The sequence below is a fragment of the Rhea pennata genome, chromosome 5, assembly GCF_028389875.1.
Source record: "Rhea pennata isolate bPtePen1 chromosome 5, bPtePen1.pri, whole genome shotgun sequence".
NCBI classification, from domain to species: domain Eukaryota; kingdom Metazoa; phylum Chordata; class Aves; order Rheiformes; family Rheidae; genus Rhea; species Rhea pennata.
In genome coordinates this window covers 62132382-62155015 of record NC_084667.1, presented here as the reverse complement: position 1 = coordinate 62155015, position 22634 = coordinate 62132382, and the positions used below count along the sequence as shown (strand labels likewise).

At 42.3% G+C, this 22634-nt stretch overlaps 1 protein-coding gene across 2 annotated transcripts in view; it reads left to right on the top strand.

Annotated features, from left to right (window-relative positions):
* Positions 1 to 14532: 14532 nt before the first annotated feature.
* Positions 14533 to 22634, top strand: part of MTHFD1 (methylenetetrahydrofolate dehydrogenase, cyclohydrolase and formyltetrahydrofolate synthetase 1) — a 45089-nt gene continuing 36987 nt past the window's right edge. For both annotated transcript variants that reach the window (XM_062575964.1, XM_062575963.1), the window contains exon 1: positions 14533 to 14673. In XM_062575964.1, the coding sequence (XP_062431948.1) occupies positions 14633 to 14673 (41 nt within the window). In that variant the 5' untranslated portion in view covers positions 14533 to 14632. The remainder of the gene's footprint in view (positions 14674 to 22634) is intronic.

The window sequence follows — 22634 nt, the reverse complement described above, 5'->3', positions numbered from 1 at the left end:
TAAGAAAGGGCAGCAGTCACAGAAGCAGGAGACACAGGAGGAGGAGCACCCACTTAAGGGACTATGGCCCACAGCGGACCCACGTCGGGGCAGAGACACCCCTGAGGGGACTGCAGCCCATGTGGGACTCATGTTGGGGCAGCAGTTCCTATGGCTTCTTTGTCTCTCAGTATCTGAATCAGTAATTATAAGTTGATGTCATTTTGCAATATATTCAGAGAAATCTCCCAAGTCAAGACGATTTTGCCTACAACACATGGTAATTTATATGTTTCACAAATTATGGGTTTTGTCCCCACTTTCTGGATGAAGGAAAGGTTGTATATTTATTAGGAGAAAAAAAGTCAATTTGTGGAAGGAGGAGGGAGCTGTCATAGTTACTTCAGGGCTATTCAGATCTGCAAGTTTTATGAACATTCACAGAAATTTTGCAGACTATTTAGGAATTTTTATTTCATAATAGAACTTGAGATCAGGTGAGTTTTGATGGCTACAGATTCTGATGCAGAAGTTTCACATATACTCATAGGCAATTGCAGTCACTAGAGATCTGCCTGCACTTTAGGGTTATCTTCTCTGCCCATTATTGAAATGGTTTTTTTATTTTTTAATATATATGACAGTGGCCACACCTCCATTTTACATGAAAGACATCTGAAAAACAACTTCCATAGAAATTTAATAATCCTCATGTGTAGGGATTATGTTCCTTAGGAGAAAGTTCACCACTGGCTTCTATTCCTTCATCATTCATACTAATGAAGAGAAAACCATAGTGTCATCCTTTATAAGAAGATATCTCTTCCCAGATTTTACAGTATTACCCAAAAAGTAGGAAACACACATGCTTGAATTCCACTGCAAAACTGCTCTGGTCCAACAGAACATTAGAACAGATCATATAAAAGATTAAGAGTGCTCTTTGCAATATATGCAAAGTAAGCATATGATCCAGCAACTCATAAAAAGAAGTTTTGGTATCACATATCAAAATTATATGCAATGGAATATCATTAAGGAAGAGATGTGATATAAAGTGGATGCATTCAATTCTTCCTTTTCAAGGCATAATGTTATTAGATGCCTGAGTGGTATAGTTTTCCAAAGCAAAGTTTATTCCTGATTAGTAATTTTTGATTCAGTTTGAAAATTACTTCTAAAAGTCTCTTTTGTTAAAAAATAACAATAATATCAACTGTAAGGAGTTCTGCAATATACGAAGGGATTTTTAAACACAATAAAATGATAGTATTCTCCTAATAACACTATGCTGACTGGTACTAACGCTTGCATGTGCTCTACTTGCAGTTTTCTACAACCAACAAGAACTCTGATGACGTGATTTCTAGCTGCTGCTCCTGTTCTCATGGAAACAGGTGAAGAAGTAGGAGATAGGTACTTTAAACTAATCAGAGTTTCATTTTTAAAAAGCTCCTTTCAGAAACTATGATTAGGTATGGGTATGAATCCTTTTTTTTTTAAAAAAAAAAATAAAAAAAATAAAAATAAAATAAGATATCCTTGGTAGTGGTTTTCCCTACCACCATCTATTTGATTTTTTCTTGGTGCAATCATTGGAGTGAAAGCTAATGAGTTCCAATCTGGGCATTTGTTTGGCAGGCTTGGTACATCCCCCACGTAGCAAAGTACCTATTCTTACCATCTCTAGTATCAATCTGCCAACACTACTACAATTATTTTGAAGTCTTAATCTATTTTAGCACACTCCTGAATTCAAAATCTAGTCAGTTGCTCCCAGTTACTTCCTGGTTGTGTTTTTGGATAAAGTTGACCAGTATCATAGCATAACAGACTGTCTTTCATCATTTAATAGGTATCATGAATTCATTATCATTTTTGTATCTGGCTGGCTGAGCTGCACCATCCTTAACCAGTCTAAGCATAAAATCTATCAAGAGATGCTTCCTGGGGAAACAGCAAGTGGCTACAAATGTTCCATGTTCTTTTTGGCCTGAAAAGCAATATTGATCTAACAGCGCTAACAGAGAGCTAACAAAAACTCTGTTTCTAAAAGAAATCTGCTAGTCTATTGGATCTTTTAAAATAAGCTGATCTAATGGAGGAGCTAACTGGCTAGCAAAAAAGGAAATCAGTGAAATTCTGATATGAGCAAATGTATCAAAACACACACTTGTTTTGGGAGACTGGGGGTTTGAAATGGCTCACTTGATCTCACTATAGCTACTTACCTACCAAATTGCAGAAGACTGACTAAATTGCAGAAGAGCCAAAAATGATGAGAGGAAGTGAAGCATCTGAATGTCTAAATACGCAGATTCAATACATGTAACAGGAACAAGCAGTCATGGCTTAGCCTCAGAAACTAGAGGTGAATCGCTGGAAATGTAGATCTAAAATGGGGAAGGTGCAAGCAACTTTACTCAAAGGTGAAATTCCTATTTGCTAGGAGAAACAGCTGGTTTTTCATGCATACATCATTATCCCCCTACCTGCTACCACAGTACTTGTCAGATCACACAGTTCCACCTGCCATAACCTAGGAGTTAAAAAACCCACAGGAAAATGGCAGACAAAGCTATAATGAAGGCAGGACTAATTAAACAAGAAACCATAGCATCTTGTTGATTAAAGGCTCTAGCTTTATCTTTCCCTGATATAAATCTTTGGTCCAGACAGTGATAACCTTATTTACCTTAAGCAGCATCTTCCTAAACAACTTGGACAGTCAGGGGAGGCAGCCAGCCCTTGCTGCTCCCTGACAGTGACTCTCCAATTCCCCAAATTTAAACTTGTTTACAGCTCTCCTGTTCCCTTTATCCTGTCTGTAGGAAGACAGAGCAAGATGAGTAAAACGAAAATATTTTATTTCCTCTCTTAAGAATACAAGTGTAATACCTATGAGATTTTTTTTTAGTTCATCTGAAGACAAGCTTCTCTATAGTATGTACCCTGTTCTTTAGACTAGGCACAAAGCAAGGAGTCAAAAGTGTCCAAGTTATTTTTTAGCCAGTAGAATTGTGGCTGAAGCCTAAAAGATTAAGAACAGCCAAAAATGTTTTTTTGTTTTCCGCCTTACAAATATGAGCTCAAGGGGATTTCAGGGGCATACAGATATATCCTGTTGTTTCACTGACTGTGTGAACTTTAGCTGCCTGCATGAAAAGAGCCCTTTTCCAACACATCAGACAAATATTTAGACTTTGCAAAATAAGGCCACAAGCCTAACCTGATGCCACTAACCAGCCTTATATTACACTTTCTTTCCTGCTCACTGTCTAGAAAAGGTTCACAGCATGTTTCTCTTCTCTGTTACAAGAGCTCCCCTTAGCGTCAAATGTGCGAGTAACAGCATTACCGGCACTGTGTGCAGTCTACCTTGGGTCCAGTCTTCCAGATTCTGGCATAAAACAGCCATATGGTCACTGAACTCAGTATATAATGGACTATGTTTACTGCGCGTTGCAGTGAAAACATAGTACCTAGAGCAGTCAGATAGAAATGTCTACGGCTTGTTCCAGTTTTGCAATTGTTCCAGCAGTTTTAAGGAGAAACCCAAAGGCAGGTCACTTAGCAACAAAACTCTACAGTGTGGTTTCAGTCTCCTGTTATCACTCCAGGCACCGGAAGACTGGTCTTCTACCACGTTGGATTTTACTAGGTTTGTTCCAAGAATGGTTTTGGTATTGGTAAAAATATCAGAAAACACTGGTAGATTTGTGTAGTTCTTGCTCAAGGCAATGAATACTGCAAATATTCATATAACAAGTTTGGGTGGCAGTTTTGTGCTTAATTCATAGACCTGTTAAATTCAGCTTAACGCTTTAAGTTTTGGGGGGGGGTGTATTTTTTTTTATTATTATTATTATTTTTGATGGCATGGGGGACTTCAGATTTTCCATCCCCCTAGCAAAGCCAGAAGGTACCTAGACTCCTTCAGGGGAAATTCCTGACTGTGTTCCCACTTATGGGATATGGTGCTGCTAAAAATTTCTTGAAAAGCCGATAGTTTACAGGGAAGAGATTGACATGGGAGACCCCACCACTGCTTTTCTATAAATAACTCTTTCCGACTAGAACCAAGAACATGAAAAGGCTTGTAATGCTGCTAAGGCCTCAGGCAAAACACTGTGTGGCCTATCAGGGGAGCACACGCTTCACTGGGAACTCTGCCACTTTCCAAGTGGCTTCAGCATGTGCTGTCACTGCTGCTTGTCATGAGAGGGTGGAGGAAGAGGTTCAATTAATACCCACTGCTCCCTACCCTCTTCAGAGCTAGTAGTGACAGTGCTACTTTTTACCAAGACAATTTTTCAGGATTATTTAAATACAGCTGTTGGGTTTTTGTGGAACAGCGCTGAGAGACTGAGCTTGTGACATTCACCATATGCAGCTTGAAATGTCCCTTCTGTTCTGTGTTGATTTTCATCTGGTGATCATCTCCACAAACACTGAATGCAGCATCTGCTCTATCTGATGCAGAGTCAGAATCATGTTCAGAGTCTAAAACCCATTCACATCTTAAGTGTTTGCATTTTGCCCACCGCTTGGCTTTCAGAGGTGCTTAGCCCTCAGGGAGCACTGTGCCTACAGACATTGCTGACAGCTAACCCAATCTAGACCTCACAGGGTGATCTTAAAGAACCTCTTTATAAAATTTATATTTCTGTAAGACCAAGAAAAAAGCACTGATGTGTATTCTTGCTGTGTGAGAAGCATTTACTCTGGATTTCTGCTATAGTTACGTCCCTCTACTACTTGAAAAAATATCTACTGATTCTTCTTCAAAGCAAATTAATAGCAAAAATAGAAATTTTGTGAACACCCAGAATAATCTTATAAAATTGTAAAAATTTTTAGCCACCTAATATTCTGCCAATTCTTTATTTTCCTTGGCTGGCTGCTAGTGTTACTGTCTGTTTGCTTTTATGCCATAGGGTCACATTGTGACGTTTGTATCATTGTATCATAGGTATTGCATCAACTGTGATAACAGAAGACATCATTGATTTAGTCATAATGCAAATGGCAAAATTCCACTGACTTTAGCGGACTGGGATTTCACATAGTATGTACAATTGCACCACTATAACAGGAACACCAGGATCCTCTATGATTACACATGCTATGGCACTGTGACACCAAAAACCAAATGAGGGACATTTTAGCCCGCAGTTTTGGGCAGGCCTAGTTTGAATGGCAATATGGATTTCAGCTTCTTAACCCTGCCTTAAAGAAATATTGGAGAGGTACTCACTTATGGGTACAAGACACAACTTTGTGACTTAGTAACTACGACGGACAGTGTTTTACATCTACCTTCGTGAAAATCCCTATTCCTTCCATCAGAAATACTAGATCTCATTGGGCACTTGACATGAGAGTACAAAGTCTTTAGTAAATTCTTGATTAAAAATTAATCAAGGTGGTTTTAGTCTTCCCTTTCTGCTGATGCAACCTAACTGTAACACAGCTCAGCAAAAGAAAACAAACAATGCTGTGGACTTCTAAAAATTACAGTGTTGAAAAAGTGTAAAGTTTTAAAGAAGCAACTGATAGAAACCTTTCCACAAAAAAAAAAAAAAAAAAAAAAAAAGGTGGTATTATGTAGTCCTTATTAGGTACTCACATAATTTGTTCATTCACTCTGTAAGGCTGATGCAGAAGGGATTTCTTCTGTTTAAGGACTTGCAATCTCCATGTGACTTTTGGCCCTTGATGCCATTCAGGACATCTACTGCATTTAAGTATTTAAGGACCTGAGAAGACTGCCTGCAGCTGAAAAGCACAAAAGTTACTCTCAATTGATAGGCAGAGCTCTTGGTTAATAAAACAAGCTATGTTTTCCCGACCAGTACAAACGTACTTTCAAGCAGTACTAAAAGGAACAGGTGCTTTCTAGGAATATGGTCTTGCGGTGGTCTTGATAATCATTCTGTTTGGCTCACTGGTTTCTACATATGAGATGTGTCTCAGGACAGAGACAGCCAAGTGTGAAAGGCAGACAGAGCAGAGTGCACAGTCCAGCAAAAGGAAGGGGTTCCAGGAGGCAATAGCAGAGACAAGAGGGAAAGCAACAATAATAAGGGACGTGGCACAACAGCAGAGGTCAGCTGAATCTAAAGGCAGCAGGTCAGGGTTGAGGCAAAAGTATTAGGAAGACCTGCCTAAACTAAGGTCAGGAACCACTGCTATAAAAAGATTTTCACAGAAATGTCTCAGATATTTTCAGTTTGTGCTTTCAGAGGAACCACAAATGCAATCAAATTCCTAATGTGCAATAGCAATCTCTGCTAAATAGTGTGCTAAGAACTCCAGAGAAAAGTTCGCCCTGTCCTCCTTGGAAAGTATCAGGTATGGATGGATACCTGAACTATAACCACACCGTCTAATTCTCTCACACATTAATGCATTCCCCTCAGACTCCAGCTATTGCATAATTATAGGAAGCACTGTAGAAACATGATACAGGTTCATTTTCATATGTTTGTCATGTTCCCGTGAAAACCTAAAAAGGACTTCTGCCAACAACACTCCAAATTTTAGATCAACGAAAGCTAAAGCCAAAGCTAGCAGTTATTACAGCAAACTAGTCTCACATCTTCCATCAGCCCAGAGTACACTTACCACTGCCTCAGTGGAAGATCACTCCCTCTTTATTAGTGTCATCTTTTCTGAGGCAGAGCTGTGTACCTCCAAGTAAAGAACAAGATGAGAAAATATTGCAATCATATGGATCACCCATCACCTGAAAGTATAGCAAAAATTGCCATTGACTGATTTTACGAAGTTCCCTCAGTCTTCACGGTTTTCCTAGTTCCAAAAACAAGTTTGCACGTGCACATACTGTCATTGACACATATGTATGCAGTGCACTGAGTTCAGACTCTTTTAATTATCATCTCCAGGTAACAGCACCTGTATCCCAAATTAAAGGAAAAAGCAAGGCACTGAACCAGATAAACCCTTGTTCCTCCTCTCTGCCTGTGTGTAAGCTAGTGTATCTGAGCCTCTTTACTCACTACAGTAGTTGAAAATAGTTGAACATAGATCAATATGAAGGTTTTAAAATTGTTACACTGTCCTTTAAAAAATACTTTTTTATTTGCCTACACGTCGCCCCATTTCCAAATCCTGCAATAAAATTTAAGACTACTCTTCATGCTTTAGAAACCATCCTTCATGTGAAATCATGTTTTCCCACCATGAGCACTCATGCTTGCTGTGCCTGAGTGAAGGACACCTTCCTGAGTGAAGGACACCATGTGTGCTGTCTCAAAATCAGATTTTCTTTCAAAAAATTAAAAATGCCAAGGAGTCCTGTGTGAAAATGTTCCTGCTTGAGATGTCAACGTGCTCTGCTTGAGATCCCAGGACAACCAGGAAAGTAGCCTCCCAATATTTCTCTGAAAACACATGGGCTGCCTTCCTCACTCATCATGTAGGGTAAATGTTCCATCATCCTGTGATTTGTAAAAATCATACAAAAAACAGTTCACAAAAGGGAAAAACTTTGTCTCCTTCACTGGATCCTTCCACAAAGCTCCAGCAATGCTACTGAAACCTCAAAGGTCCAGGACAAGGTCCCAGGTGGGTTCCCGTGTCAGCAGCTCAGACTATACTGTCTTTGCAGTGATATGGTATGATGATTGGCACATGCTATAGTGAATGATTCTTTCCCCTACTTAATGTGCATGTGTTTTTTTATAACTCTGAAACACTGATCTATTTCCTCATCCTGATGTTCATTATCTCTTTGCCGGGGTGCTACATAATTTATTTATTTGTTTTCCATTGTCCTTGTTTGGTGACTTGTTTCTGCTTATAAAGGACCAGTAAATTGAAGAAGGAAGGTGCCTAATTTGACTGCTCTGGAAAAACAGATCACTGTTACATTTCTGGAGAGGGATTGTCATGAAAGTCCTTGGATCACTGTAAAACAAAAGGCTCTGGGTACCAGACAGTCATATTCAGATCATTAGTGTAGAAACAGAGTCTTTTTGAATGTTTTTTGCATTCATTTGAAAACATTAACTTAGCCATAGTGGGGGTAGGTTTGTGAACATCTTCCTGGGACCTGCCTGGTTAAAGTAAATAGGGTAATACCAGTTACTCAATATACTATAGGAATAAACTTTGTATTAATTATTAATGATTTAAACTGTAGTATCAGCTACCAGCTCGTTCATTTTGTGAGATGCTGTATATAGAAACACATGCACACACACACACCTGTGAAACAAAAAGATTTTCCTTTCCTTGAAGATCTCATAATCACAGTATTTGGAGCTGAGTTTCAGCTTCTTGTGAGCAGAGTTTGAAGAGTTTAATACGGATGGGCTCACAAACAGTTCAGGTGTCTCACGCTTTTTCACTCTGAATAGTATCAACATAAGAGAGCTTGCTATAAGTTTGTTCCAACTCTTTTACAGCATTAACAACAGGAAAATAAACCTTTTCTGGAACAATCTTGACAAAAGCCTATATATGTGGGCTGATCTCCCCAGCTCACATATCTCATACTGCAAACCCTTGTATCCCAAAACTTTGTCAGCTTCCAGTCCAGGTGATCACATTTTTGGCCTTACTTTTGCCTAAGAGTGGTGTGATTTGTCTGGTATTTTAAAACAAGAACTGCTTGGTTTATAAATGAGGCAGAGCCTGGCAGAGACATCAGATTCAGAAACGTGGCTAGTGCTTGCCCTGGAGCTATGGAATGTGTCCCTTTTCATATGCTCAGCTGGTTTGGAGAAGAACAGTGGCACCTTACAAGTCTACAGAGCCCTTGTGTCTGTCCTAAACATCTCCAGGAGAAACATTACTCAAAAGAGCAGCAAGGGTTGCTCATGTCTATTACTGTGACGTATCTCTGTGTTTTCCAACTTATAAACCAGCTTGAGATCTGATTAGAAAGTTTTTGCCATGAAATGGCCTGTCCCTTGCTTCTATCTCCATTAGCTTTAAATAATCCAGCAGGGCAGACTTATGTTTTATCCAATGGACTGTGTCAGCTGCAGTTGGCAAAAAGGATATTAAGGGCCCTTTTGGTCTTCTCTCACCTCCAGCCACCATTTTGAAGCTCTATGTTTTGGCATTTCCAGCCTGTGGGAGCCAACACAGTTACAGCAGTTGCACATACAGTAGCTTTGCTTTGGAGCCCCACAGTTCTGCAGAGCTAACTGTGAGCCTGTGCTCAGAAACTCTGCCTAGCAGCCCTAGGGAAAAAACAACAACTGAAGCTTGGCCAGGCCACAGGAAGGCTCAAGCATGGTGCAACCTATCCTGTTTGTCCCTAACTTTTCCCTATTTCTGCCTACTTTCTCAAATTGTTGGAGACTAGCAGTATCACATATGTTTGCCCTGTTTTTACAGTCTTCCTTACATATCTGCAGTTGGCCATCTCAAAGCCAAGATCCTGAGCTGGAAAAAATTTTTGTCAGATTTGGTATAGTCAGTGTTATGAGCTAGAAGCAATTGCTTAGAAAAAGAGTGATGTTGTGGAATCAGGAATGCTTTAAGTAAAAGCATCTTATAGGTACAACTTCTTACTCCCACTGCATATTATGAACTGTGTGTACATCAGTATCAAACACTGCCAAGTGTTTCGAGTAAATACTGCATCACCCAAGTCTTACATATGAAACTCCATTTATCTCCGAATGCTTCACTTGCTGAAATTATGGTCTGTGGGAAAGCTGGTTTCATGCCAGCCTAGGACTTCCGCTATCATAGGCTTCTCGGGATCTGTCTAGCCTTTCTCTGCAGGACACAACAGCAGTAGGACTTGTTGGCATCAGAGAATACCATGTTCTCATCTGAAATAGCTAATGCTCCCTTGTGAAAGAGGTTCTTGCAGAGGTGGCAAAGAGTGATGCTATCTTGTTCTGCCACGGATGTCCTCTCTTCAGCTTGCAGAATTGTCTGGGAGTTTGTGTGCATTAAATTGTAATGGACAGATTATCTTCCGGACATCTTCCTCCTACCTTCAGTCCTGAAACTCACTTTTCTCTCTGCCTATCACCTGCATGTGGCAGTGTGGCAGCTACAACTCCTTATACAGATAGAAAGGTGGAATTGGTACAGCAGTTATTTCTAAAGAAAAATAATATTGTGAAAGCATTTTTCATAGGTTTTTTTTGGTGAAATTCTGCTGTTGGAAAAAAAGAAGGAAAAGTCTTATACAGCCACAAGCCATTAACTAAGTTACTAGCCACAGAGAATAAGTGGAGTCGGAAATGACAACCAGTTAATCTCAGCAACATTGCCTGTGTTTTTTATTTTGCTTTAGGCAGTCACTTAATCCTTCCTTCTCTATCATCTTATCTGGAAAATGTGATAATACTTTACTTGTAAGGGGTCTGGGATAGTGAATTACGCCATTTATTGCATGGAGTGCCACAGTATGCAGTACAAATATTAGGAATGGTTATTATGTGAAAGATAGGACTCCTTAGAAAATGGTTTGTTTACTGTGAATAATCTCTTAACTTCAAAGAGTCAAGACAACCTAGGGCCCAAATTTATCAAGCGCTGTGGCACTATTCCCAATGGAATCAAGCGTGACACAAAATTCTTCAAAGGGTTAACAAGACATCCTTCTTCTGCAGGATTCCTGAGAGGTCAATGACAAGTGTTGGAAGATTTCTGTATGAAGGTAATGTGGTCTATCTAACGGAGGTTAGCTAAAAGAGCAACAAAAAAAATTGTTTAAGAAAAAAAACCACAAAGTTGTGTGAGAAAAAAAAATAAAAAGAAACTCGCATAAAAAACAGTGCAAATTGGAAAATACATATCACTAGCATAGGAACTCCAGTGGATGTTTGGAGATCACCTGACCTAGTTCTGACCTATGTCTTCAGAGTGCCAGACAAGCTATGGCCACACTCAAAACCCCTGCATGGTTGGCAACTGAGGGGCAAGCTTAAGGCATTAAGACCTTAAGGGGTCATAAATTATACCACAGATCTATTTACTGTTGCTACCCTATTGGAGACAACTAGTTTTATATCTCTGCCAGAAAAATCTACAATGTAAGCACCCTTTGCCTGCTTTATAGCAAAGCAGTTCACTATAGTTAAAACTGCTTTTGGAAGTGATTTGACTAATCCAGCTTCCTTTGCACTGAAGTCAATGAGGAGCACTCCAAGTTCCTGTTCTGCCAGCTCAGGCATAGGACCAGGAACCTCGAGCAGAAGGCACCAGCAGGTAGCCAGAAAGCCATTTATTTCTCCAGTGATTGTTTGACAGTAGACTGCATGACCAACTTGCTACATTTTGTGATGTGCCCATCTAAGAATGATGCGGAACGTGAGATAGCTCAATGGATCAGGGGATAATAATCCTTAGGGAACAATCTGTGATGAAACAAATGTTAGCTCACATTGTCTAACATAATTTTAAACACAGCTTAGCTATGAGGGCCATGTCAAAATGTGCACATTGAGGTCAATCTCAAGCCTTACATCAGAGTTCTGTCATCTGACCAAAGCAAGAGTTGACCAGTCACATGTTTTTAATTGTATCGCTATTACCCCACTACTAAGCTCTGTTCAACATCATAGTAGGTAAGTTCTGTTCTAACCCATTCTAACACTGAGTAACTTCATTCATTTAACCAATCCTGCTTTGTTCATTGGGACATGTCTGAGCTGAAAAGGTTCCCCAGAAGTCTTTGAATAATTAAAGTCTAATACTATTTTTCTGAAGCATCCTCTATCAAACAGACTTTCTCCAAATGTGTTTTTTTACCTAGGTTCATGAAGCTAATCTACTTTTCTGTTCCTCCTCCTTTATTGGAAGTGATCCACCTGGGGCAGAAAGATGTCCTATCCCAACTATTCTACTTAATGGGTAAAGCAAACTAATGTTCTTCCTTAGTTTGCTGATAAAAGGTCAGTTCTTCACAACAAATTGCACTTTCTGGGGCCCTGTGCAATCACAGGCTCAGCTGTTAGCTCACCAGTAACAGTGGGAGTCTTTCTGGCACGGATTTTGCAGGCTTCATGGCTTTTTTAAAGAGCAACCTCCATGACTTTTGACATGTTAGGTAAGAGGGGGGTGGATGCAAAGGTAAACAATCAATCTGTGGGAGTTGCCTAATCAAACCCAAGGATGCCTAGCATTTGAGGGAAGCAGAACAACTCTTCTGGGCCAGCATTCAGAACAGAGACATCTCAGAAACCCTGAGGCTTCAAGCTCCCATAAAGCAGTTGCTTTTATCCTTCTTCATCCTGACAGACTTTAGAGGATGTCTGCTCTGGTACAGCACAGACTATGCTCAGAGCACTCCATTCTTATGATGGCTTTAGTTTTTTCCTTGTATTTTTGCATTAACATGATCAAAAGAAGCGTATTCAAAGCATAAAATAGCAATCATTGCTCTCAACTTTGTATATATTTTCATGATGTTTGTTTCCTTTGCCACCGTACTTCCTTGAGATTTCCTTTATATGAAGTAGCTCCAACTTTTCTTATGCATTTAGGAGCTGGATACGGCTTTGACTGAACTGAACAGAGGCGTCTGTTCAGCCATTTCTCATCACGCAGTCCCTTTTCCATGGAGAGAATCCCATTCCATTCCTAGCATTTTGACTGCAGGATGACAATGAAGATGAAATATTAAAGAAGGTGTATATAAAGGCATGATACCCACAACTTCTGAGTACCAATCTGTGCTTTAGTGCCTGACTACAAAGAGAAAAATTAGGAATTTAGGAAAAGATATTTCTCCTACAACAGAAAGCAGGTTAGTCTGATTTTCTGGCATAAGCATTTAAAATTCATCCACCAATATGAAATAAGAAAAGGAAGTGCTTTGGGTTATTTTTACTTCCCTTCTCATTTTTTAGGCTTTACAATACATTCAAGTCACTTTCAAAATTTATCTGCCATTATGAGAGCTAGAAAATTACCTTTTTATCTAAAATTTCTTCTGAACACATTTTTTCAGGAGCTAGAACACTAAGAAAATTAGCATACGACCTAAGACACACATACATACAAATCAGGCAAGCTAGCAACTCTGGGAAGGAAACTACTGCTCCTGATGGCACCAGCTTCTTCTCACGTTGCAAATCAGGTCATCTGAATGAGTTGGATTTATTCCTTTTCTTTTCCTGCCTGATATTTTTGTACTATCACTTTTAGTGTCAAATCTTCGTTCGCAAAGGTTATTTTTGTGAAGTTTTGCTGTCCTTAACTAAAGCAGCATATCTTTCAAATTCTTTTAAAAACGGGGCTTTCCCCCCCCAAGAGTCCATTCAAATCTCAGATAAAGGCAACAGCAAAAACAAACAAGGAACAGAATTTCAAGTAGCCTAGAAGAAAATCCCTTCTCATAGTTAATTGTATAATCTGTTTAAATTGTATAATTCTGTAACTGTTGGAATATTCCAGGAAATATAGGGAATATACAACGAAATGATTTATTTCTAGCTTTTTCTATTTAGCAAATAAAAGCTCCAAAAAACAAAATTTTATCTCTTTTCCAAGTCACTTTTGAAGAAAAATTTCTGATCTCTAATCGTATAATTGCAACGTATGGTTTGACTACACAAGAGACTAAGTTCTCTCCTTACTAAAAAGGAAATTTAAACAGAGAAGAGCAAAAAAGCCACAGCTATGGAAGGAAATCAAAGGAGAGAAGCCTTACTCTCAGATAAGTTTTGAACGACGTATGGATTTTATTCCCCTCCTGGCATCCCAGAGAAGCAATCCTAAAGCTTCTGACGCAGAAGGACCTGATAGTTCCCAACCCCGTTTGTGAGACGATTACCCTATGGCAGGACTGAATGCTCTCTTAGTAGACTTTCTGGAAGAACTTCCTTTTTTCAAACCCTACATAAAGCAAAAACCTAAGTTAATGGGGGGCACTCTGCCAGTTCCCTGCCCCTCACCTGGCTGGCGGGGGTTTCTTGCAGACTGACCTGTTCTCTGACCGTGTGCTAGGTCTTAGCGGTAAAAAGCGACGGGTTCCTCACCGTCTCTGGGTCCTGACCCCGCCCCGCCTGAGCAAGCCTGCCTCACCCGTGGTATCTGACTGCTCTTCCCATCTCCAACTTTGCCTTGACCATAATCGCGTTTCCTGCGTGCTGGAGAACACCACTGGAAGCTCGCTCTCTCAGCAACGTCCTGAGACGTCTGCTCGAGCCTGCAGAACAAGGAGAAGCACCGGTTATAGAAATAACCGTGGACACGGAGAGCTGCACGCATCCAAGCGGCCTGCTCGCTGGGCAACCGCACCTCCCTCAGGCCTGAGGGGACTGCTTACGGCAAGCTCGTCCCCTGGCAGAGGCCTCGAGGAGCTCGTTCCCGCCACCCATGAAGACTCCCGTGAACCTCAGGACAAATCTTCTCCTCAGAGAAGGCGCGGCGCGGCGCGGCGCGGCGCCTCTGAGGCGGCTCGGCGGCCATTTCGCGGCGCCGCGCCGCGCACCCCTCGGCCCAGCGGCGGGACGCGCCCGGGCGGCCGCCCCACGGAGACGGGGAGGGGAGGTGAGCGGCACAGCCCCCGCCCCGCGGTATCACCGCCCCGCGGGCGGCGCCTGCGCGGCGGCGCAGAAAGTTTGGAGCCACGTGGGGCGCGGAGTAGGGCCGTAGCGGGGGCAGCGCTGCCCGCATTCGCTCCGGGAGCCTCGTCGCTGCTGTCCTCACCATGGCCCCCGCCGAGGTCCTCAGCGGCAAGATAGTCTCCGCGTAGGTACCGCGGCGTCGGGGCGGGCGGGCTGCGAGAGCTGCTGCCCCGGCGCGCCCGCCCGGCCTCCCGCCGCCGCCGCAGCAGCTGCGCCCCGAGCTCGGCGGGCTCGCTGCGGGGGAAGGGGCCGTGGCGGCCCCGGCCCAGGGCGGGCGGGGGAGTTTCCCCCCCGCTCGGGATAGCGGTGCTTCTGGAGGAAACCTGCGGCTCGGGGGAAACGAGCGGCGCGGCGGGCGCCCGGCGGCGGCTGCCCGGGTCGGGGCGAGGGGGCTTGAGGGGCGCTACCAGGGGCAAGTTACTACGGAGTGTAGAGAGAAACAGGATGTTGAGGGTCTTCAACAGTATTTAAAATACCGTCGCACTGTCCCCGGAGAGCTCGGCCTGTCCCGCCTGCTCTGCTCCCGGCGGCCCCCTCCAGGCCCAGCCCCGGGGAATGCCTGGGGGCTGCTCGGCATCATCGTGGCGCGGGCAGAGGCGCCCGGGCCGGTGGCCTGTGGCCAGATGGAAACGCTGCCTGGTTTCTAGCCTTAGGTATCTGCGCAGTGCCTTGAGGATCCTTTGCAGGTGGGAGTTGGGAGCTTGTTTAGATACGGTCTGTTTTCATGTTATACAAGCGTTGGTCACGCCTTTTTAAAACAAAATAAGTTAATCCACCTGTTGGACAGTGTTAAGATGGCCTAAGATATTTGGAGGGTTTGTCTGCTACAAGGAGAAAGGTTTCCTTCTGTTTCTCAGTTTCTGTACAGCTGGCAAGCCTGGTTGTGTTTTAGTTTACTTATTTTTCCTACTGCTACTAAACATGGGCGTACTTTTAGATGCTGCTGAGTACAACACATCTACCTCTGACTGACAGCAGAGCCTAAAATGTTTGGAAAGTAGGCCTAAAATGATCTGAATATACTTGACAAAAGGCTGCTCATGTATTTTTTGCCCAGTAATTTTTACCCAATAATTTTTGAGCCAGTTACTGGAATGATAATTTGGATACTTTAGTCTCAGTCTTCTGTGCTTCATTAGACCTTCATGCCTCTGGCAAGTCTTGAGGCCAGCAAGTCCTGCATGCCATGTGCCTGGTACTGGCAGAGCTCAGTTATTTGTTTACTGCAGATTTCCCCTTTCTGGCATAGAAACTGCCCCTGAAGTGTGGTAGGCCCTTGCAAGCTACATGTTATTGCAATTTTAGACTGACTAGAAATCAGGAAAGGTAGTAATTTAGGTAGGATAAGTATGTTTGATAGTTATCCCAAGCATTCACCATAAAACTTCTATCTTCCTTGGCAGCCTTTTTTTTTTTTTTTTTTTTTTAGTGGGGAGAGAGGGCTTGTATTTGTAGATACAATGGGGAGATATTTCTTCTGCTGCTTATTTTCGGAATTATATTAGCAGCTTCAGAGATTAGGATCTTTGTGATGTGCACAGGCCTGGGAAGAGGTATATACTTTTAACAGATACATACAGGAGAAAAGATTACGTTTCCAGTGAAACTTTGAAGTTTTTGGCTGAAACATGTGTCAGAGGCATATCTCAGAGTCTTTGCCCTGAAGACCGTAAGAAATGGAAAAATAATTGCAACTGTACAACTGTCCTTGAGTTTTTTTACTCCTGCTATGTTTATGTCCAGTATAGCAAAGCCATAATGCGTGCTCTACAAAACTGGGCCCTAGGCATTTCTCCTTTTGCAAGTGATGTACTTCAAAGAGATACATGAGGAAATGAATTGTATACCCTGCAGGTATCTTTTTGTTCCTGGTCCTCTAGAGAAAGAATGATCCAGAGAATTCTTACTGTCCAGAATATACCTACAGGCCAAGAGTCTTTCAAAAAATGATAGGCATGTGGTTTTTCTAAGAGTTTTTGGCTGAATTGTCTGTTTTATAAAGAGGGTATTTCTGACCTCATAGTCAGCTGCACAGTTTCTTCAGTGACTTATCTTGTAGATGTTTTTCGTCTGTTACTTTATCCTTTAACCAGTAAAATGGGTTATTTGCAAGTCAGTCAACTATTAACAGGTGAGGTGAATCTATCAGTAGTGTTCCAGGTGCAAAATTCTAAGTTTCGGTGTGTGTTTTAAATGAAAACTTGTAAGTATTTTGAACTTTCTTCTGCTACCAGGCACCTCTTCTCCAAAGAGATGTGAAGGAAGTTCCTAATTCAGAGTCATGTCAGTTATTGGGGAGGGGGAATCAGATATAGTGACATACTTATTTTTGTGAAACATATTTAAGGAGAGGGAAAAAATTGTGTGTGTGTATGACAGAGAGAGAGAGAAGCAGAGTGCTTTCTTGTTCCTGTGCAGCAGATCCCTATCAAAGAGCAAAACTTGCTGAGAAGATAAGGCTAGTTTGTACATAGAAAGTCTTGAAAGGCTCAGAAAAGGTACACAAGAAAATAGTCGTATTCAGTAGTGGGTTTTTTTAAGCATTATCTGTGAGAATGAAGTGTAGTTGTATGCTATGCATGCTACTACATGGGGAGAACAGCATATAGGACAGCAGGCACTGCTGTGTGTGTGTGTGTAAGATTCTGATGTTAAGTTAATGCTTCTTTTGCTAAGGCCATTTCTTTCAGTAGAAACAGATTCTAATACGTGAACAGTTGGTGAAAGATACTGAGAGCTGGATCATTAGCTCTGAATAGCTTTTTAGTAATTCAGCCTTATATTTTGCTGCAAGTACAGTTTTTCTTACAAGAAAATGAGTTGCAAAAGGTGAGTTATTGTGTAACGATACAGTAAATAGTGGATTAGTCTAAGTCAGAAGGACAGTGCGTTAAGCATACAGAATGTGGAGGGTTTAGAGGAAATGTATGCTCAACCTGCTCAACCTTTTTTTTTTTTTTTTCCTTACAATAAAACTTCTCTGCTTCTGTATCTGAAGTAGATGCTCAGGGCAAACCATTGGAGTAGCTCTTTCTTGAAGCTTACCTCTGCTACAGTAAGCAGTGTGTTCAGTCATTTCCCCCAAAGTAGCCTAGATTTAGAAAATGCCCCATCCACTCTGAAAGTCCTAGGTTTGACTTATATTGGTGAATAGCACCAGGAGCAGAGCAGCAATCCTTGCCTGGATTAGTGGTTGATAAATTGTGATGGCAGGGAGAACTCTGAACATCCCACTGAGCCCCTAGGGATAGGTCACCTAGTGCTTTGAGATTAAAGTACTGGAAGCAGTGATGATCAGGCTAAAAATATACTGGGAGGTAAAAAGAGAACTCCTTAGTTTTTCAGACTGGGACTCAACAGTTCTATGGCACTGCTTTGGAAACTCAAGCTAAGCCTAGTGTGAACTGAAAAAAATCTCCCATGTCTGTTAAATCTGGTTTATCAGATTCTACCTAGAAGGTTTCAGGCATACACTAAAGATACCATACTGGATTTAATAAGCTAATGTGAATTGCACGGTCCAGTACAGTCACATGCTATTGAGCAGCCCCAGATAAGAGTAAGAACCCATTGTGTCAGTTGCTGTACAAACACAAAATAAAAAAAGGACCCTATTTGAAAGAGGTTACAAGCTTAAAAAATGAATAAACAAACAAAAAACTCTTAATGGGCGGCTGGCCCCAGTGCTGTGATCTCTGTACATCAGCAGCAAACTACATGGATAGGGTGAGTCTTTAGGGGGAAAGCGTATGTAAGGGACTGCCTATGGAAAGAAGAAAATCTTACTACCAATCTTTGCTAATAAAGACCGTTGTATATAAGACCTAAGTACTGTTTGCAGCCACACAAACATGATTTGAGTCCTTATCTATTTCTGTTATCCTTGTGCAGTGATAAAATTGTTGGATGCTGTATCTTGTAGCCTTTTTGGGATGCGGTCCTATTGGTGTTACTTGTGTTGCAGCGGGGGTGTCCACCATCAGAGACAGTAACAGGTTTGGGGCAAACCCTTTTGTGTAAGTGTTAAAGACTCTGCTTTACAAGAATTCTTAAACTCTAGTGTTCTTTTGGCAGCCAGCCACATTTGAGGGGTTCCTTATATGCTTTCCATCCCTACCCCTATGAATTATTGTTTCCTCAGGTCAGCTGTTTTGTGGCCTTTCCTGGCCAAATGTTCTGGACGTGATGTAAAAACCTCCATTAAAAAAAAAAAAGGCATCTTCATCTGTTTTCCTAGCCTAAGGAGTGTCTGTGTAAGTATTTGAGCTGACACAACCAAAAGAGTGGTTTAAATCTTTGGGAGTGAAAGAGTTGTAGAAAGAAGCAGATACTTCTCCTGTGAGATAATGACAGTGCACCAGGGTCATGCAGTGGTGGTGGTACCTGAGATGAGATCAGGAGACTTGTCAGCTGCTTCCAGCTCAGTCATCTGAGCAGTGTCTTCCCCTCAAATGGAGCTATTGATTACCCAGCAGCAATTGGGTAAAACTTTCCTAAGGCATTTCCATTCCAGCACCACTCTGGGGCAGCTGACCTGTGAATCTCCTACCCTGATAAGACGTTCCTGGGAACTGGTCTTGAGTTACAGAGTCTGTTGATCCAGATTTTTCTCTGTTCTTTGAGCTCACAGCAAGCTGGTTTGTGGCACACTGGTTTGCACCATGGGAAGAGTAATAGTGCTTGTTATAGATTCTTTGCAGTATTTGAAATTTAAGCAGTTGTCGTGCTATTTAGGACATCCTGCCATGTTTGTTTGGAGAAAGGGAAGCTTGTCTTTCCTGGGGGCAAAAAAGCGAGTAGGGGCAGTGCTGCAGGCTGTAAGGAGGCATAGCCACAGGAACACAAGAGAGAACCTGCAACAGATGCCACCGAGCGTGTACTTTAGGAGGATGTGGCCTGGTGAAGTGAGGAACTCTCACTGCGCTCTCAAACTAATGGTTTGGTGCTCAGAAGGCTACAGATTGCAGAGACCTGGGTGAGGACATTAGTAAACCAAACTGTATGCTTCATCTTCCCCTCACTGTGGCACAAGTGGTATTGTTTCCCAAATACAAGTGTGTGTCTGAGGGTCAGCAGCCGTGACCAAGGTGGTGGAGGACCTAGGAAATACCCTCAGCTTTATACAGCTGTTTCTGGAGGGCTGCAGCAGGACCCCTTCTGATGCATGCGCTGCCAAGTTTGGTGTTTTGTAGCAAACTGGGAGGTCAGTCTCTGCCACCTGAAAGGGCAGAGTTGTCAAGTTTTAACCTGAAGTGCTCTGATAGAGACTGTAATCTAGAGTTGATAAATGTCTGGGTTGTAATAGTGAGATTTGTGTCTGAGAAAGAAGCGTGTGCCCTGTCAGGGTGGGAGGCTGCAAAAGAAACACCTGAACTACCTCTGAAACCTTTGTTGAAGATTGTGATGCAGGAGAGGAAGCCAAACCCTCCTCTTGGGAGACAGACATCTTCTGGAGCATCACTGTCTCCAAGGGAAACATTGACTCGCTCATCTGTTTAACAATATTCGCACAGGCCCTGGACTTATACACAGATGGGACAGCCTGGTGTTGTCTTCAGTTTGGGGGGGGGGGGTGCTCACACCCTAACCATCCAAGCTATTGCACGTACAGAAGCCCCCAGGAATGGCAGCAGGGTCTGTCTGCAGAGGTACAGGGATGGGAGCTGTGTTCCTCCCTCCACTTAGAGCAGAGCTGGAGGAAGGTAATCTGTCCTGTGCTGGGAAATTCACTTGATAAAATGAAATTCAGCTCACTGCTGCAGTTTAGGGAGAAAAGGGCCAATGGATTCTTTAACTTTGGAGCTGACTTTTTCCTTGTATGCTCAGAGTCGTGTGCTGTCCTTAACCTGGATGGACCCTGGACCCTTGTTTGCAGCATGAGCTTGTTTGTGAAGCAACGTATGCACACAGGGGGGGGGCTTAGTGTCAGAGGGAAGGCTTTTGGAGGAACCACCATGTGCAATGAACTGCAGATTTCTGTTTGAAAAGTAGAAGTGTTTTGTATTGATAATAGAAATGCCATTAATAATTTATCGACATGAATTCTTTGTGAAGACTTACTAGGCATAATCTTGTTTTGCAAACTATCACTAAATAGCTGCTGGCTTACAAATATTGTTTTGTAATGTATTTATAACTGCAGAGTTAAAAATAAGGATTTTTTTTTCTTTTTTTAACTGAATTTTCTTCAAAACCTCTATCTTTGGCCCTTCTTGTAACTAGAAAGCAGTGGTAGTTAATTAACACTAGGTGGCCATCTAACGAGTAATTTCTCTCTTCAAGGCTCTGAAACCAAATCAACACTGCCAGCACCACTTTTTCTTGTGTTTATTACCCTTCTTCTTTAGCTGAAGGAGAAATGAGCTAGTGCCTAATTACAGAAAATGACTGTAATATAATAGGTGAGCAGTCATGGCTGCTGGAGGTGAAAGCATATCACAGCCTTGCTTCACAGAGGAGAGAAAGGAAACCAGACCATTAAGTTAAACTATTGCTTCTGCACAGAGGAGACCAAATTAAAAGTAAAACCCAGATCTGAGACTCTTTCCAGGTGACTGTTCCTTGTGAGAGCTTTATTACATTGTGAATCATGATACATTTGATGTCTGTTTGCATTTTTTCTTGTTTGCAGGTCACAGGGCAGTGCTGTTTGCCTCATTGCCTCCACTGCATGCAGTTACCAGTGGCTGTTCTTGGATATAAGTCCCTCAAAGAGCTGGCCCACAGCACCTGCTCAGAGGCTGCGCACAGTGGGTTTCTGATATTGCCTGCAATGGCTGTGTCATTATTTTGGCCGTATCATGTCAGCGGCTGTAGTGTTAGTGCCTCTAGGGTCTTGCAGCTGAATGGCAAAGAGCTTCTTTTGCTGCCCAACAGATGATCTTTTGCCACTTCAGCATGAAGAACTAGTAGGACAAGGCTAATGAGTTCAAAAATCGGTGTCATTGAAAGTCAAGTCTTACAGAGGTGACAGCTAAATGAGTTCTAGGAACTATTTCTGAAATAAGATGAAGAACAATCTCTTTTACCAAAACTTCTTGTTAAGAGAAGAGATTTGAACAGCTAGGTTAGAAGCAGGCACCTGTAAATACTCTGAACCAGCACGTCAGATGCAACTGGGCTCTGACTGTGATTTTGGATGCAGCAGGAGAGATGTGTGATTTGGGCTGCAGCATGGGCCAGCAGACGGCAGGGTGGTTCCCCTGAGAGGTGAGGGAGGGCAGCCTCCTGGCTGCTTCCAGCTTGGCCAGCTGACATGGTCCCCTGGCAACAGTGCAGCTGGGTTGCAGCAGAGCAGCCTGCTGTTATCAGTTCCTTTTCATCTTGCCTCTAGCATCTCTGATTTGGAGCTTATAGTTGCAGGATAGAGTTGTCTGGCTTGGCTAGTTGTTACTCTGGATTTCCCCTAAATGGCAGGAACTGCAGTATCCCAGGTAGAATCAACTACCTCCTCTGTTCCAGTATTCCTGCTGCACTTTTAATCAGCTGGCGCCAACAGCATCTTCTTCAGTCTAGAAAGTCTAGTTCAACTTGAGGAGTGGCAGACCTTGTGGTTACTGTTTTGAGGGTAGATGAGCACAAGGAGACCATCAGTTAATCAGTGAATTCTCTTGTGCTCCTATTTTGAAGATGTATTTTAATAAGTTCATCTTTACATGTCTTCACTGAAGGGTTAACTTGAGCTTTGTACCGAGGTTTAGTTCACTGATCACTGATCCATTTTCTCCCCCATTCTCCCTATGTTCACATGGAAAGATCTTGTCTATGTTTGGAAGCACTCGGGTAGGGATGTTGTCCTGCATGCATGCTGGCAAGTGCAGAAGCAGACTGGAGGCAGGAGAGTGACTGTGGGACTGCAACACATCACAGCAAAGTTAAACCAAGCAGACAGAAAATGGAAACCAATAGTATTGGCCAAATGTAGCAATGTTGTATCCTTGGGGACCTCTTATTTAGCCTTTTTCTAGAGTTTTGCCATTGTAGGTTGTCCCTTTGCCAGGACAGCATATAGGCAACCTTGTGACTGGTGCCTGTGGCAGATGGGTGGACTTGATACAGTGTGTACAGAAAGGGGATTCACTCTTG